This window comes from Dendronephthya gigantea, unplaced genomic scaffold (assembly GCF_004324835.1).
Source record: "Dendronephthya gigantea isolate DGI-Jeju-01 unplaced genomic scaffold, DenGig_1.0 000133F, whole genome shotgun sequence".
Classification (NCBI taxonomy): Eukaryota; Metazoa; Cnidaria; class Anthozoa; order Malacalcyonacea; family Nephtheidae; genus Dendronephthya; species Dendronephthya gigantea.
The window spans coordinates 406,907-424,714 of NW_021163143.1; the positions used below are offsets into that span (position 1 = coordinate 406,907).

Consider the following 17,808-nt stretch of genomic DNA (forward strand, 5'->3'; position numbering starts at 1 on the left):
TCAGCCGGCCGGTATTCGTAAACAAATAAGATATGACTGAAGAAAAATTATTGACAGAAGCACATACATCTGAGTCACAGTGAAATCAAACAGCATCAGAATGCAAGAATTTTTACAGATATGCACTTCGAGACATAATATCTATACTGCTTGGGTTGACATGCATGAACGGTATAAAGAACAGAATAAATATTTTGAGCATACCATGCAGGCATAATATCACCCCAACTAAAATTAAAAAAGTATCTTTAATTACAATTTCAATGCGATGCATGGATAATACGAAGATTATCTCAACTTTACCCATCATTGCTATACAGAAAAAAGCATTTGATATAATTTTAATATAATATTTATGTTGGTATACGATCCTTAAGGTACTCCAGCAAAGCAACGGTTCCCTTGTTCAAAACTGCTGGTCTTGGATTTCTGAAAATGTTTCCTTCCAACTGCAAAGACCTAACAACAAGAAACAATTCCGATAAATTACAATAATTAAAGTGATGAGATTCTTTAGCAATCATTTAAATTAAGCCAATTTGCAACTATGGCTGGTTGTCTTTTCCGGTGATCTTGCGAAAAAAGTTTTGCATTCTTACAATAAAACTATATGTCAATGTCCCTGGTGCTTAGTTTTGATAACTTATCAAATCTGTTTGGGCAGTCACATTTACTTCAAGATTTTCTGCATAGTATTTTACTAAAAGGAACATCATATTGTTAAGAAAGGAACGTCATAATAAAGAAAGCACGACCTTAGAGAACTGGCATTTCCTAACTCAGGAGGAACGCTGGAGATGCTATTGTTCGACAAATCTAAACTTGACAATAACTTCAGTTTCAAGAGACCACCAACGTCAATTGTAGTAATCTAGTAGAAAGTATTAAGAATATCATAATGTTAAAATACTTTATAAAGCCACTTTTAGAAATGCAATTTTTACTGGAATTATAAATTAGTTTTAGATTTATTTCACATCCTTGCTTACAAGTGCTTGACCCGTCATCTTCAATAGCTATTTAAATGTTAGAACGTTTCTTGTGTTTTCATCGACAACATCCTTTACCTGGTTATTTGAAGCAAGAATGACTTCAAGTTTCGGCAAAGAATACAAGACATCTGGAACGCTTGTAAACCTAATTATTAAAGAAGGAAACTATACATTGATTGTAGAAATCAACACAAAATCATACAATCCACTATCCTACTTCAGTTTTGAACAGGTACTGTAAAAGACTGGATGTCGAAAGTTCGTAAATTAGATCAAGTTAATCCAGAGAATGTCAATAAACTTCAAACTTCTACCTGTTGTGAGATATAATAATTTCTCTCAATCCAGTTAATAATTTGAATTCATCAGGAAGCGATGAGATCATATTATTTCTTTAAAATGAAAATAAATATTTATTTATAGTATTTGCTTGTCGAGATAGGCTATGTGTTTTGAGGAAATTTTCTTGTCGAATTTGAACTTTAGTTACCGAATATCGAGGTCAGTTAAACGCGACAGAAGACAAAACTCTGGAGGAATTTTGGTAAGGCGGTTTGATCCAAGGTTGACGCTTGTCAAGGTTTCTTCAAACGTGCACAGTCTGTAAGAAAGAACGATATTCCTTAACACAGTTTTCTCAACTGCATATAAATTTCAATTTTACATGATAACGAAAAATATACAATTTCATGATCCCTGACATCTTCCGAGACATCATCAATTTGCGCATGGGCAAGCCGGCGAGGTACCGACGGGAATCAACGAACGTCATCGTAATGCCGTGCATATTACGACGTGCATCTTATTTTTATGCATGATAATGATAGACCACACAATGACACATTCTACTTACTTCAGTGGTATTTCTTCCAGCAAATTTTTACTAAAGTCAACATTTGTTACACCAGACTCGTTTGCAACTTCCCATATTTCATCGGGAATAGAAACAGCTTTCTTTTGACTGAAAATGAAACAAAAGTTTCATGTCAACAAAATAACATGTTTCATACTCTATAAGGGAAAAGTCTCTTGATGGAATAGAAATAAATTTCACTCGCTTGCTCCACATGTAATACAGTATATAAAAACGTTATTATCACTGCTATCCCCAATATCAATACCAGTAATTTTAAGGCACGTTTCATCTGCAGTACCTGTATCCAAGTTTTTTGTGCGTAGTGAGCAGATGGGTGGTAGCAGCAGCAGGAGTGGCTTGCTCCGAAGATCCATTCTGTGTATGTTCTTGCTGATTCTCATCCGCTAAAAATTTTACACGTATTTTAAAGAAGTGCAAAAGCGATAGATAATATTCATCCAATATTAGTTGAAATATCAATTATATTTAATTTGGAAAGTGACAGTGTCTAACTCGCCTGGTATTTTATTCTTCAAGTGTTTTAACAATGCCGCAGTTCCTTTCTATATTGGGAGAATGAGAGAAAGAAATATACATAATCCCGGAGTATATTGAACTTGAAGTACGTTTTATTGATTTTCTCAACCCAAAAGAATGAACAACCCTAGACTTAAAACTAATAAATTAAACTGACACTCTTACCATTATAATATCTCGTCGGATACTTCGTAAAGGATTTCCTTCCAGTATAACTGATTTCAATTTCTCCATGTTACCCATACGATATGGAAGTCTTTGTCACGACATAAGATCAACAATGAAAATTTAGTTTTTTGAAAATCGAGTTAAAAGGGATGTAAATATACTCACTCAGAAAGATTATTGTTAGATAAGTCAAGTCTTTCGAGAACTACCATAGTTGTGATATCATTTGGTAAACTTGAAAAGAAAGTGGCAAGAGTATAACGTATCAAAAAACGCCCAAATCAATTGCAATGCAAATGCCTTACATCATGCGCGGTTAGTTCACTTAAGTTACTTAAATAAAAAGTCTGAAAGAGTGTGAAAAACATAGTTTTATTAATGCACATCTATAGGCATAGAGAAGGAAAGACTACCATTAATATATTCTTATTTCAATGGGTGTCAACTATTATTTCATACTAACCGACTTATCTGATTATCTCGAAGATCCAAAATCATCACAGATGATAAACATGAAATTTCGTCAGAATTTATGTTAGAAATATGGTTGTAACCAACATACAGTTCCTATATTAATCACAAGAAGATTGTAAATCTTGAAGCGAAATATAAATAAGGGGTAATTTTTAACGTATATTATTCCCCTCCTGACCTAGCTGCCAGATACTAGCTGTACCTCAACTGGCTCAAGTGATACAATTACAGGAAGCTATAAATATGACAGCTAGCCAGGGAAGAAAGGACAGCTTTAATTCTTTGAAATAGACTATTTCAAATTTTTGTAGGGGAGAGCTTTGAGCAAATACATGTATGCGGTGTCTTTCAAATCGACATTTACGTCAGCTGTGCACAATCTAAGTTTAAATTCACCTTAATTCCAGTGCAGGATCTCAAAGTAGGAACGCTGGTTAAATGATTGTAACGACAATCAAGTCTTTCTAATTTGCTCAGTTCACCAATATCTGAGATAAATATGTACACTTATCAGTTCAAAATTAGCCAACATTGTTAACAGGGATTTAATGTTCAAGAAACGTACAATAAAACATGCTGCACATGGGACTAAATGTGGATAGCAAAGCAGTGGTGCATGTATAGTGTATGCTGAGCACTGCATGTACTACTCTACAATACTACTGTTCGACTGCAGGTTTATTTCACAATGTCATCAATTAATTACCTCCTGGTAAAACTTCTAACTTATTGTTTGAAAAATTCAAATCACATAGAGCTAAAAAATAAATTAAGGATTGAATTAAGCCACATTTTTTCACATGAAATCTTCATACAAGCTGGAAGACGAATTTTACAATTAAATATAAAAGCAGGTAGTCAATAAAAAGCAGGTAGTTATGCATATTTGAACAATATTCCACTTAAGCTAAACTGTGGAATCATGATCATGCAATTCCGAAATATTATAATATATTGGTTTGTTATTACACCTGACATTCCTGCAAATCCTGCTGAAAATTTTCGTAACGAGTTTTGAGATGCATTCAGTTTTCGTAAACTTGTCAGATATCCCAATGATGATGGCAAAGTTTCCAGTGAATTGTTTGAAACATCCTATTTGAAATAAAGAAAATAAAGAATGACATGAGTTTTCTATGTGCTAGTGTCTTGCATGAAAGACATGAAAATACTAGAACTGTTGGTTAAATGCTATATTTATGAGTTGATCAACATAGATATATTTTGTTGCAGGGATGTAATTATATTTAACATAATATAATGCCACTGTATTTGAAAAAAATTACCAGCTCTTCCAGCTTATCCATTTGTCCAATGTTGTCCACAAGTTCCTTGAGTTGATTGTGTTGTATTAAAAGTGACACCAGTGCATTGAGATTACAAATTTCACATGGAAGACATTCAAGTTTGTTGTAACTGGAAAACAAAAATGCATTACACTGAATTGAATTGTGAAAAGCTTTAAAAAAATCTTTATTATACAAATAACATGCAATATATTTAGTACCTCAAGTTGAGTTTTTTCAGGTTTTTTAGCTCTCCAATTGCTTCTGGTAAACTTGATATCTCATTATCATGAAGCTTTAATTAAATATTAAAAAAATCTTATTGCCATTTACAGTTAATGCTGCAGCAAATATTTTATGTCAAGATTGCTTCCTAGCTGGTTTATTACAGCCATGCATAGTCATTGCAGATAGTTACATACTTGAATCAAATACAAAATATGCAGGCAATATTTGGGGTCTTGGGGATAACTACAATGTGCTGTACCACAAAAAGCTACATCAACTGGCTTAAACAGAATAAATATGGTAAATATTGTTTATCCCACATTTACACAGGTGTAAGATAATATTGAAAAGCATCACAACTTCTAGCTGACTCAAATGTAGGAAATACTGTATATCAACTCACATCAAGTACAACCAAAGCAGGCAAGAGTTGAATGTCAGGAGAAATGATGGTGATTTGATTCGAAGCAAGAATCAATTTATTTAGCTCTGTTTGATCCCACCATTTCTCGTCAGAATCCAGTGATGCATTTCTTTCTTCTTCAGGAATCTCTTGGTTGATTTTCCATACCTTATCTGGAACTGTTTTCAATTCTCGGTTCGATAGATTTAGTTGTCCAGATTTTCGAGCCTGTTTGAGAATTGCATCAGGAACAACCCCTTTGGCTTTGGCGCTGTTTTCATTTTGCCCAAATGTCTTTGCAGCAAATTTTTTTCGCCCGTACATCTTTAATTTCAATACTTGACGTAGAACTTCATGGCAGGCTACGACTATGCAAAAAACAAAAGCCAATACACGATGAGATCCAGAAAGAAAAACAAATAAAAGAATTGTCTGGATATTGTCATAAATTATGCATTTCAAAAAATAAATTGCCAAATCAGCATATTTACTTGCAAGTAAAAGGCATACATCAAAAGGAGATTTACAAACGATTTATACAGATTTATTTATCAAATAGAATTTTAGTTTTGGAATTCGCCTGCACTTACTTTCACAAGTTATTTTTCCGAAAAAAATGATTTTTATTTTAAGGATATTATAAACCAGATTTACATCGATGTTTATTTTAGTCAATTTGAGTTATGTGATTTACTAAAATTGTATGACACAACAAAAAATATGGCGGGCATCAAAGGTAGGAAGGACGCATACAATAGCTGATATTTCACAGTTGTAAATGTTGTAAAAATGAATTCACATATATATCTTATAGAAGCTATAGTTGTTAATGAAATGTTGTTTTCTTTTGTGCATATTTTTATGGAAATGAAACGAATGCATTCCTGTGATTTATCCCATTTTTAGCGTGAGTATTGCAGCTCTATGTTAAAGTACAGAGCGACTTCCTTACTAAAACTGCCACGTAAAACGTCATTTTTCACCCCGAAACACCCACCCCTTGTTGGAAACGTCAAGTGCGTTGTTCCATACTTCATGTTTGTATAATTATTATGTAGTAGCTGTATACGTTTTATAATTTAGTGCAGATATATATATTATAGCTGTTTTTGTTCGAAAACGTACCTTATATTTTCTACAATATAAACTTTAAAATGTGACAGAATGACCAATTGCTAAAAAATCACCCACCAACTCTAAACATGTCAAAGTGATATTCTATACAGCAATTTGAGTGTGGATGTCACCAATTATTACCATGGCTCAAACCGCTCCATAATTACAGTACTTCAGTACTTGTTTATTTTATACAAGCAGACATTTAGTTTCACTCAGGTTGGCACATGATTAAAATGACAACATAATGTTTTTTAAATGCAGATATATATTCACTCAGTTTTGAAGGCCTTTAGTGTAGTCCAAGATATACTAAAATCATTTATTCTAGCATGTGGCAGAAACTAGCTGGGACAGATCCAATTGGATGAGTTGTTTGTTAAACTTTGCTGCAGAAATAGGTTTTAATTGTTCATTAATTGTTTGGTTAATAATGATATCCAAAAAAAGACCCTTGTTTTAAAGAATAATACCATTAGATGTGGTATCTAGTATCTACTGGAAGCTAAGACCCTGCATTCATTCCCATTTAAGGTCAGGTATCTCACCTTATTTAAATGAACATGCTAAATTCACCTGAAATCTCAATGGAAAATTGACATAGCTTACTATCAGCAATCATGACTTAAATTTTGCACAAATAATAAAGTTGATGTTGGAAATCACTCATGGATTAGATTTATTTATTCATTTTGATTTTTAATTTTATTTATGTAAATGGTTAGTTTAGAAATGAAAGGATTGTAGAATATTACAAATTTTGGACCAAACGTTAAAAAAATTACTCCTCCGGCAGGAATCGAACCCACATCTTAAATTTGCAAATCCAGAACATTACTCTAACCACTAACCTGTGACATATTGCTTGTAGCAGTTTACCCGCATTTTAATAATAATTTTTGCGCTAGTGTGGGTTTTTAATGTTATTATTACAATTCATTCTGACTGAATTACATACAGATGATTTGTTAGGAGGCGTGATTAGAGTTTAAGAAATCTTAATTTTTCTTTTAGCGCTACGACAAGATACAGTAACTATCATGTATATATATATATTATAACACAAATGATTATTAAGAAATATATGCGCTGTATGTTCTTGTTATATCCATGAGCACTTTACTTCTCGCTTTTCCTCATAAGTTTTTGCGGGGTTTCTGACCGATTTTGATAATCGAAAGACGAAACCGAGCTTCAAGACAATCTAGCACTATTCCTTGTTCCTATGCAAGTGGCGACTAGCTTCGGTTAAAAATCCTCACAATTTAAACGAGAACAAAATAATTTTGTTCAATCCGTGCAAACATACATTACTGCCTCGCGGAATACCAGCTTCATGCACACAGAAACAGAGCACTTTATCATCTAATCAAAGCCCTCCTGACCATCTGTCCGCCCCCTCCTGACATTATCCCTAATTACTTTGCGTGCTCTGTTATCAATCATTTATGTTAGCATCGCATTTTCTTCATTTTAATTTACTCTTTGTTAATTTTAGGATAATATTGCTTTCATTTACTGGGACAATTGGTATTTTGCTGGTTGTTCTTGGCTGTGCGTTGCCACAGTATGGGTAAGAAACTTCATTATCTAAAAATTGTACATCCTGATATAAAACCGCTGTTTGATCGTAGTTTTTATTTTGCAGAATATGGTGGCCATTTTTTGTTTGTAAGTATTCATATGCTTGAGCCAAATTTTTATATGAACCTGTTCGTAGTTCGATCGTCACAGGTCATCAAAGTATCTTTAAATATCGTTCCTGCTACATCGTCATACGTTTATATTTAAATAGAAACGCATTTAATACATCCGGAGACAAAACACTTCGTACCTAAAATGGGGACATAACTATACATCTGGGGCCGGTTGTATGAAAGCCGGATAGCGCTATCCACCGGATAGTGATTTTTTCAACCCTTCTAAAAATGCTTGAATAGCTATAAAATTTCAGCTTTGTAGCCAACTTTTGTTAAAGAGGATCCTCAATTTAGGAAAACTAAGATTTAATCAAAGTTATACCCAACAATGGGCGATTTTAAAGCGATTGAAAAATCACTATCCGGTGGATAGCGCTATCCGGCTTTCATACAACCGGCCCCTGTATTCTATTTCATCCAGCGATTGCATATATGAAATTTTAACTCTGCGACCTTAAAAAAGTAGTAACAGCTTTTTCGCCGGTGAATAAAGATCGATTAAAAATTGTTCAATAGCTGAATGGTAGTTGCAATAATTTAACACTTATTTATTAATTATTATGTTTTCAATCTAGTGTTGTTTTATCTCCTTGCTCCGGTACCAACAATCATTGCTAACAGATTAAGTGAATCATATGGCATTTCTTCAGGGACATCAAAGTGAGCTGCATTCATTTGTTTTTGTTATTGTTGGGTTTTTTTGTTTTAAAGGTGGCTATGGCTTGGAGGTCGACGGCAAAAACCTGTTTTAGTCGTAACATCCAGAGTTAAACTTCCTGAACATTACACAACCTACTAAGATAGCTTAAGATATCATACTTTTAGTTCTCTATTTTAAAACGTTTATGCCTTGTCTTAGATTTTTAAAGGCCAACGTAGATTTTAATCGCCGATACTGTACAAAAACTTTAAGGAAAAAATGGAGTTCTATAACACACGATGCAGAGCAAAGACACTTCTCTGTTCTTCTGCATGTAATATCTTTCCTCTGTTCCTTTGTTCAAAGTAAACTTCGTTGTCTAACTACGCTTTGTACTCATAATTTTAGTTTATGCAAAGAAATTTCACTTTTTCTTACTTCCGGAATTGTTCTCTCAGCTTTTGGTAAGTTAGAGGTTTTCTTACCCAAATGTTTACGAAAATCAATGAAGATTACATATGTCGTAAAATAACCAGAAAATTCTAATATTAACTTATAGGCTTACCAGTCGTTCTTGCCAGAAGCGGAGTGGTTAGTAGCTACATCTTGTTATGTTTATACATCCCATCCAACCATCACTAAATTTGATTTCAAAAGATAAAATACTGATCGATACGTACGTAGTTCCTGGTGCGAGCCCATGGGAAGCCTGAAGCATTCATCAACCATGTGAGATATAGGCATACTATTTATTCTCGTCGTTATTTTTTAGATCGAATATGGCGCAATGGCGTTAGTATTCAGTGGCAATGTGATGATGTTTTGTTCAATACTGGCGTATTTCATTGTTTTTGAATCCGAAGATGACTTTGGATTCTAATGAAGGAGCGAGGGTTCTTCGAGAGAAAACGTTTCTTGAAAACAAGAACGATTATATTATTTTATATTGTATATAACTAAAGTTTACATAATTAAGTTTTTGAATCCTAGTGTTAACATCACGACTATATACGCGAATCCTGTCAGATACTTGATATGTCACACAATGTTGCTGCTAATCTTACATAAGAGACACTATTGGCATCCAATGAGACACTATTGAACAGTTATCTGCCAGTGCTACAAAAAATGCGTTGACGTTCCCATTTTTGTGATCCTGACGAGTGGGTTATCGTGTGCGTGAAGTATTTCTTCATGTAGTTGAATTGTCGCTGGATCAATCCATTCAAAATTTCATTTAGAAAGAATAATATAGACCGGCGTCATTATGGGGATATCATTTCGATGACTTATTTATTGAATTTTGGCAATGAACTCTACGATGAAATAACCCTTTAATTAGGTAATGCAATTTAATATCATAAATGAATCATAACATTCTATGTCAAGTCAAAATATTGGTTAACTTACTGATACTAACTATAATCTATTTCAAAATCTTATTTATAATTATTGCATTACGATGTATTAGAAATGTTGCACATTAAAAAAAGTTTGTCGTACTTAGAAAAACGAGAAATGTATAATAATATGTATCATATATGGACGGTTTAAAAAAAACGGTTTTATTTCAAGCATTTCAGGATACCAAAAAATCCACAATGCACTATATCGATACACCAAACTATTTCAGCTTTCATTTTTTCAGCACTAAAAAATACACAGTGTTAAATCTCGTGTATCTCATTTTATTTGAAAATTTGAATGAAAAAAATTTGGTATATCGACTATCAAGAACGTATTTGTAGCTAACACGTTGTTATAGCAAGACAAACTACATTGAATTTCCAACCAAAATTATCAGTTCATTACATTCTACAACTACACATACTAATTTAAAAATTCAATCAATTACTTAAGTGTTGCATAATCTATAAAACTGATTAACGTTTCTACAAAATGTGAAAAATTAACGTGAAAAATTTGCAATAACCTTTCTTTTTGGTCTTCTTCTGATGCCAAGACCAGTTTCACGAATTTCTTGATTTAATCTTGCGCTGGAGTGTTCTTTTAGTTCCTAAATATTTGCATGAACATTTTAGAAAATAGCACCTCTCTCACTTAGTTTAATAGTTTTGCCTCAACTATTAAAACTACTGAACTATCTTTAGACGTTATCTTTACCACAAAGCTCTTGATTGAAAAATAAAAAATGCCAGAATTTCATTGGATTTACCTGATCAAGATGTTTTATTATAGCGTAGATATTCTCCAGTCTCAACTCTCCAGGAATAACATCAGGACTGGGAGCTTCTTCTGGTGACCACAACGAAGGCTCCATCAAGCAGGAACGCAATGGCGTGTGCGATTCTGGAAGAAATTTTTCTGCTGAGAGATAACGGAATACGAAACGACGCAACGCTGTGAGGAATAATTTGAGTTTCAATGATCCATTTCTGTGATCCACCAAACTGTTTAGAATTGTTTTAGTATCTTCTGACAATTCCTCTCTGAACTGTTTTGGCAGTCCTTGGATTGCGCCATCAGCAAGCAGATCTTCCAATGCTTCATAGAGAGCAGCAATATGGGTCAGTTGGATGGAAGCTTTTGGTTCTGGTAGCAGATCAACTGGGAATGGACTAGGAAGTTCTGTTTTCCATAAATTTGCCAGTTCTACCAGTGTCTTCTTTTTCATATCCTTGTCAAAATCTGACCCCAAACTTAATAGAAAAATAATCGTCTCAATATGCTGAAGAAGAGTCCGGGCATCTTCTTTTCTTCGCTGCTTCAAACTATGCAGTCCTTGGTGAAACTCTTGTGGCAATGACTGGGTTTGAGGACATATTTCACGAATTTTCATAAGAACTTTGGCACTAGCATGGAAAAGTTCTTTGGAGAATATGAACGTTATCTTTGATTCCGCCAGGTGACACTTTCCAAATACAATTTTTTTCGCTAGTTCTTCTTCGATTTTTTCAAAATCATAATCGATATCTTCTCCAAAGCCATAGTTTGGATTTTGCGAATACTTGAGTAAATCATTTGACCAATCGAATTTGATGATTTCCTTGTCCTTAGCTTCTTGAAGAGGTTTGCATACAACGCCACAACAGGTTTCATTCCTTTCAAGAAAACTAAGAGCAGGATGTCGTGAAGATATTGATATAAGAATCATTTCGTCTAGAATGTAGTTCTGGATTGATTGAAGAATCTTGATTGCCGTTCGTAGATAGATATTTAAGTCACCCTCTGTCAGACAGTAGCCTATGTAGCTGTCTTCCGTTAAATATGGCATTTCTTCCTGGTCACGATCAACATTCTGATTAACAAACTCCCGCATTTTGTTCCATGAACCTTTGAAGTCGTTAAATGTTTCTCTGAGTTCAGTCCGCTCATCGTTACTTCTCGCTTCTCGCGTTATATGACCATCGATAAAATCAATGATGGATTTGGATTCAGCGTCCTTTCTACTAATGCGGTGTGTCAGCGCTGACGAGACCAATCGACTCCACCTCAGAAGCGGGAACAAGCAAGAGAGGTAAGGCAGTTCATCAAACTTCGAAAGAAAAACCGCTAGGACACCATGTTGCTCTTGAAAATCGTAGGATTCGAAGAGGTTCAGAAATATAGATCGTAATTCTTCAAATGATGGTTGTTTTGTTATGCGAAATAACCTTTTCAATTCTTCATTTTGCTGCTTAGGATTAGACGGATATTCATCGAGTTCCTCGATTTGGTTTTCTATCAAAGAAGGGTTTTTACTGTCATCTTTATATTTCATTCTGATTTCTTTAAGGAATCGCGAAGAACCGATCGCACTACGAAGCACATCTTCTGCAAAATTTCTAAATTTGTTTTCCCACATCAGACATTCTCCGCGTGTACAGAAAATACCATCACCGGGAGTCTTCCCTCGGATAAGTTCCGTACATTCCTCCACAACAAGATGCATGGCGTCAACTGCAGTGCGACTATCACAGGAAAGGATCGTCTGTAAGCATCGTAGATCGTCTTTGACACGATTGAAGCAGAAATCTGCTGAATCTTCACATGTTGCTTCTGAGGTGGATCCTTGTTCATTTGTTGGTAATAAAGGAAACACGTCTTCACTGGATGAAATTCCGGTTGCTATTCCAGCATAAAAACACGCATAAACGATCATATCCAATGCACGATACACAGAAGCACTCATATTAGCCGTGCATTCTTCCCATTCTTTCGACTTCGTCTCCAGATTGTAAATTTTGGCTGGCTCGGATGATAAAGTTGCTTCACTCAAAGTCTCTGTCCCGCAATTTGGGCAACTTTTTCCCCCTTGATGTTTTGAGAATTTCATTCTCATGTCGCAAGAACAGTTTACAGGGGAAGAGTCGTTGTGCAACACAAGTTGATGGAACACTCGGCGCATTCTACCGTTTCGATGTGCAAGAATCCAAGTATGATGACATTTCTGCGGGTTGGACAAATACTGGAAAAGTGGAGAGATCTCGTCCTCAATACGACTTGCTGCGACACATGAAACATGAAGTATCAACAGGGCTGTCTCAATTTCATTTGTGGATGATTCAAGAGAAATTTGTAAACCATGATGACTGAACTTTTTACTACCAATTATGCTCAAAAGAAGTTCCTTCATTACAGACGGAAGATCTTTCGCATTTTTCCTAAACCAATCAACCAATCGTTCTTCTTTGTCACTGAGATTACCAACAGCTTTTCTCACGAAAAACTCATTTATCAGGATTCCCAACAACGCTAAACGATGGTTTGCGGATTTCTCACATTTTTTCATGACCTTCGACATTTCATCTTCATTTTTTTGAGCTAGTTGCGAGAATGCACATTTCACTTCTTCATATTCCTCTAGTCGGTAAACTGAGACAAGTTCGACCTTGTTGACGATCTTGCATTGCTCCATTTGATTCCTAATCACAGGGAGATTAACACTTTCTAAACACAACTTGCGAAGATCAAACATCGTCATATTGTCACGGTAAAGTTGTTTGAGGAAGAATATTTGAAGAGATGATCTTCTTGCCCCACCGCTTGCTAGGAGAGAGTTCATCTCATTCATAACGTGAGAATATGGGGTTTCCCTAGTCAAGATGGAAGGATATTTTGATAACATCGAGTAAAATGCTCGAAGAAATGCGACGGATGAAAGAAGGACTAGGCCAATGTTATCATCGCCACCGGTCACAAAGTTTGTGGCAGAACGAAAACACCTTAGTAGCTTGCTGTCGGACTTGCTGTCGGAACTTGCTAACTGTTTAATGTTGAAATACTTATCAAAGTTCTGAATGAAGTGTATTAAATCGCATATCATGACTGCTGGATAAGAATCATGGTGTATTTGCCCAACTGCAAAAAGTTCCTTGAAAACTTCGTCGATATCTTTCAGGTTTGATTGGTCCTCTTCTATTCCTTGATCAAGAACAATGTCAATGAATATGCCTGGTGAAAGATATTCTTCCGAGAACAACAATCGATAGATGACTGGTGTCATAACCAATACTTCTTCGCCATGAAGTGACAAGACATGTTCCATTATTGCACGGGCCGACTCGGTTTCGGCATTTGTTTCGGGGAAACGACTGTAAAATTGAGCTAAGAATGTTTGTAATAAATCATGACTCCTCTGTTCACCTCTTAACTGGTTCTCCACAGGCTCGATTAACCTTTCCGTGATGATCTGAAGTGAATTATCAGCATCAAGATATCCTGGTTTAAGATCCTTCGCGATTTCGTTCAAAATGTAAAGATAATCCTCGCAGTCTCTGTTTGTCTTCACAACAATTTTCGCGTAGTCAATACATAAACGTAGAAAATGATATGCCGGGGTTGCATTGCTAACCTTTAAAGCTAACGGCAGCAAAGACGAAGAATTTCGTATCCATGACTCCAGTCCATCCTTCTCTTTCACTGTCTTTTCTGAAGGAAACATTTCTTCACAAGCCAAGGTCACCAACATGTCCTCAAAACAGTTTTCTTCTCCTCCATCATTACTCACCCTTTCACCGTCTTCATCATCGTCATTATCATTATCTTCAACATTTTCATTTTCAGATTTATCATCATCATCATCATCATCATCATCATCATCATCATCATCATCATCATCATCATCATCATCATCATCATCATCATCATCATCATCATCATCATCATCATCATCATCATCATCATCATCATCATCATCATCATCATCATCATCATCATCATCGTCGCTCTCGCTGGAACTAGACACACTATCACGTTCTTCATTATCACTTGAGTCATCGTCATCGAATCTTTCGTCAATAGTCGCGTTTCCTATGAAAGGTAACATATCTTTGTTTTTTAAGAAGAAGTGTTTTGTTAATTTCGCCAGGTTTTTCGATTGCACAAACCCATTAAAACAAGCCACTAGCTCAAGAAGATTATTTATTTTGTCTTTTGATGTCCAAACAAATAAATAAAGTAGGGCATAAAATTGAAGCGGATCTTTGGCCTCCATCGGTAACCACTGTTTAGTGAATGACAGAAAGGCACACACGGAGTAAGATATACATTGTTGACTACCAATTTTGCTGATGAAATCTGCTGTGGCAATTTGAAGTACATCAGCCATATATGAGCTCAAATGGCATTCTGGGATACTTTGTACACACAGATTTTTAAGGATCCGTGAAAATTCCCGCAGTTTCTCCAACCGTGCAGTCTCGCGAAGGTTACCGTCGTCATCGAAATTCATTTCGTTTTCCATTGCTCGTGTATACTCTTTTATAAGCAGACTTCGTGCAGCATCTGCACTCCGGAAAACTACTTGACTGAAAGGCACTCTGAGATCAAGGCGAATTCCGCCAAGAATAAACGCGTCAGCTTCGGCATACCCTGGAATATCGGTTATTGAGAAAATTGCACTATTCTTGAAACGAGAACACCATATATCCTCGTATTCATTTACTTCTTCTTCCGGTAAAAACATGTGAGGTGGCCAAGCGTTCTCTCTTTCCAAAAAATAAACTATCTTTGCTAGTGGTTGACGAATTAAAAAGGAAAGATATTGCACGATTGCCGAGGAAACGGTGGAGGAATTGAGAAGAAGTTCAGTATCACAAGCAACTTTAATTGGCCATATCTCTCCTTCCTCTCCAAACGCATCATCATTGATTAGACTAACATTTTTTACTACGAGGTTTTGAATAACTGATGTGACTTTCACAGATCCAAAAAGTTTTTTTGCAATTTGTAAAATGCTGTCTTCATTTCTTTGATTTTGGGTGTACTTTATGCAATTAAAGCACCACAGAATGGACTCTTCAGCAAATCCTTGAAATGACAATTCAGACGACGAGAGAAGACTGCCGATACTTTCATTTCGTATTTCGTTCACCGCAATCGACGGGACTTCAAGACCATCAAGGAAAACTTGTTTCCATTCATTGAGAAAATTAAACTGCCAACGCATCGTATTTTCCCTCACCGCCCGACGTACATGAACAATGATGCAGACGTGTTTTTTACCTCTCGTCGAATTCGACTCTTGATACTCCTTCGCATAGAATTTCCTTTTATCTTCGATGATTGAACGAGCAAGTACCATGTGTTTACCATCGAACTCTGGTTTACACTGAAGAAGCAGCATATCTTTGTCAGAAGAGAAAAAACTTTGAATCCTGTCTTCAAATTGCTTTTCCGATTTGTATGCTCCAAGTCGTTCTAACTGACACTTCATTGTTGTGTCCCTAAGGCATTTGGCAATGTCTGTATGAACAGTGGCGTATGTCATTACTATAGTTTTGGAGCCAACTTTCCCACCGGTCAGGTACGAAAACTCTTCATTTTCTACAACATGCGCAATAAATGACGCCAGTCCGTTGTGTAATGGCTTCTCAAAATATTCTTTAGTAAGCATATTCACTTCTCGCGGGTCTTCTTTTACACGTTCGCATTTCTGGGTGCGTAGCACTCCATCGGGTGTTGCAATCCACATAAGATCATCTTTACATTTCTTTACAATCTCTTCGTTTGATTCGTCTGTATCGTTGCTATGTAAGAGAACGAGTGATGGAAGTGTGTCTTCGTGAAAACCCATGAACATATCAGATTTTTTAAATTGCTCGTCTAAATCTTCAACACATGACATTTGTTCAACCCATGATTCTAACTCTTCAATAATTTCTTTTTGGTTTTCATTTAGCACGTCAGAGAAACGAAGTAACTGCTTTTCAAATCTGTTGAGGAATGGCGGATCAGAGTAATCGACTTTGTCATGGTCAACAAGAACAATGCAGCGAAATCCGTCGTTAACATAACACATTGGGTTGCTGTTGGCGCCAAGAGCCACTCGACAGTTCTTTCGTCCACCAACCACAGAATAATTCTGATTTAACATATCATACAGACTTCCATAGATACATTCAAGATCACGCAATATCAGGATACACTCGCGCTCCATACAAAGAATGATACGACTTAACATTCTGTAATTGTAGTCATCTGACATATCTTCCTCAAAACGACTTCCAAAGATCGTAATGGTCTCCTTTTCCGACTGTGAAAAGTTCTGCTTGAGTATGCTAACAGCTGAATCTCCATTTGTTATGAGCATCAAATGTCGAGCTTTTAGGTCGTCTAGATTTGCTTGAATAAGTGCAGTGACTGGGATTCTGACGTATTCCTCGCTTGTTGAAAACTTATCAATAAAGATCTCTTGTACTTTGCTGGATTCTGCTGGAATTCCCCCAAAGTTTCTTTGTAAAGCGATGGCAATTCGACTTATTTCCATATAGCTGCCAACACGAAGACTTTTAACAAGAGAATAATAGTCGCGAAGGCCATGGAAATTGGCGTGTCCTTGTTCAGATTGGTACTCATGATAGCCTTTTGCGAGAGAATTGAAGACTTCTCTGGGAATATCATCGACTTGTGATTTGGCATCAGCTTGATAAAGGGATATTGCTGTCTCTTCAAGATCCTTAACTGTGGGTTCTGGTCGTGACAAATGAATTGCTCTGTTCATTTTAGCGGCATCCAACGCCCAATTTGAAATACCAACAACTGCAACGTCTGGTAATTCGCCTTTTCCTGGTTCTAAAATACTGTGCAGAACTTTGAGAGGATTGTTTGGAGAATTCTCCGCCAAACCAACTTCATCAAGAAGAACAACCGGCAACACACTCGTGTCTTTGTTGTGATGCTTGTAATTTGATGCTTTTTCAAAAATTTGGTTTATTCCTTCGGACGTGGAAGATTCCGAGCCTTGATACGAAATGACGTAGAGATGCGGTAAGGTTTTAAAAAATTGATCTCCAGAATCTTTGCCTCGAAGACTACTTCTTATGAGTTGGATTGCCAATGATTTACTGCAACCTGGCTTTCCTACCACGAAAACTGGTATACGGTTAAGAATGGATACTAGCATGACAAAAACATTCTCTCGTAGAGCAGCGTTTCTTGCTGTTCCTGGAGGGAGTTCCATTCGAT

General features: G+C 35.9%; 2 protein-coding genes across 2 annotated transcripts; both read right to left on the reverse strand.

The window, feature by feature from the left end:
- Positions 1-270: 270 nt before the first annotated feature.
- Positions 271-9,284, reverse strand: LOC114536267 (leucine-rich repeat-containing protein 40-like). The gene is made up of 18 exons (XM_028557596.1): positions 9,081-9,284; positions 4,945-5,312; positions 4,535-4,608; positions 4,314-4,443; positions 3,999-4,122; positions 3,734-3,784; positions 3,424-3,515; positions 3,017-3,120; positions 2,719-2,787; positions 2,551-2,641; positions 2,366-2,411; positions 2,147-2,252; positions 1,846-1,953; positions 1,483-1,593; positions 1,307-1,384; positions 1,068-1,137; positions 756-871; positions 271-459 (listed from the first exon to the last, which is right to left on the reverse strand). The coding sequence occupies exons 1-18, from the start codon at positions 9,142-9,144 to the stop codon at positions 354-356; spliced, it is 1,908 nt and encodes a 635-aa protein (XP_028413397.1). The 5' UTR covers positions 9,145-9,284; the 3' UTR covers positions 271-353.
- Positions 9,285-9,805: 521 nt separating this feature from the next.
- LOC114536266 lies at positions 9,806-14,425 on the reverse strand. Its single transcript, XM_028557595.1, has 3 exons — positions 10,577-14,425; positions 10,334-10,417; positions 9,806-10,050 (listed from the first exon to the last, which is right to left on the reverse strand). Exons 1-3 carry the CDS (start codon positions 14,309-14,311, stop codon positions 10,045-10,047), a joined length of 3,825 nt encoding a protein of 1,274 aa, XP_028413396.1. The 5' UTR covers positions 14,312-14,425; the 3' UTR covers positions 9,806-10,044.
- Positions 14,426-17,808: the final 3,383 nt, after the last annotated feature.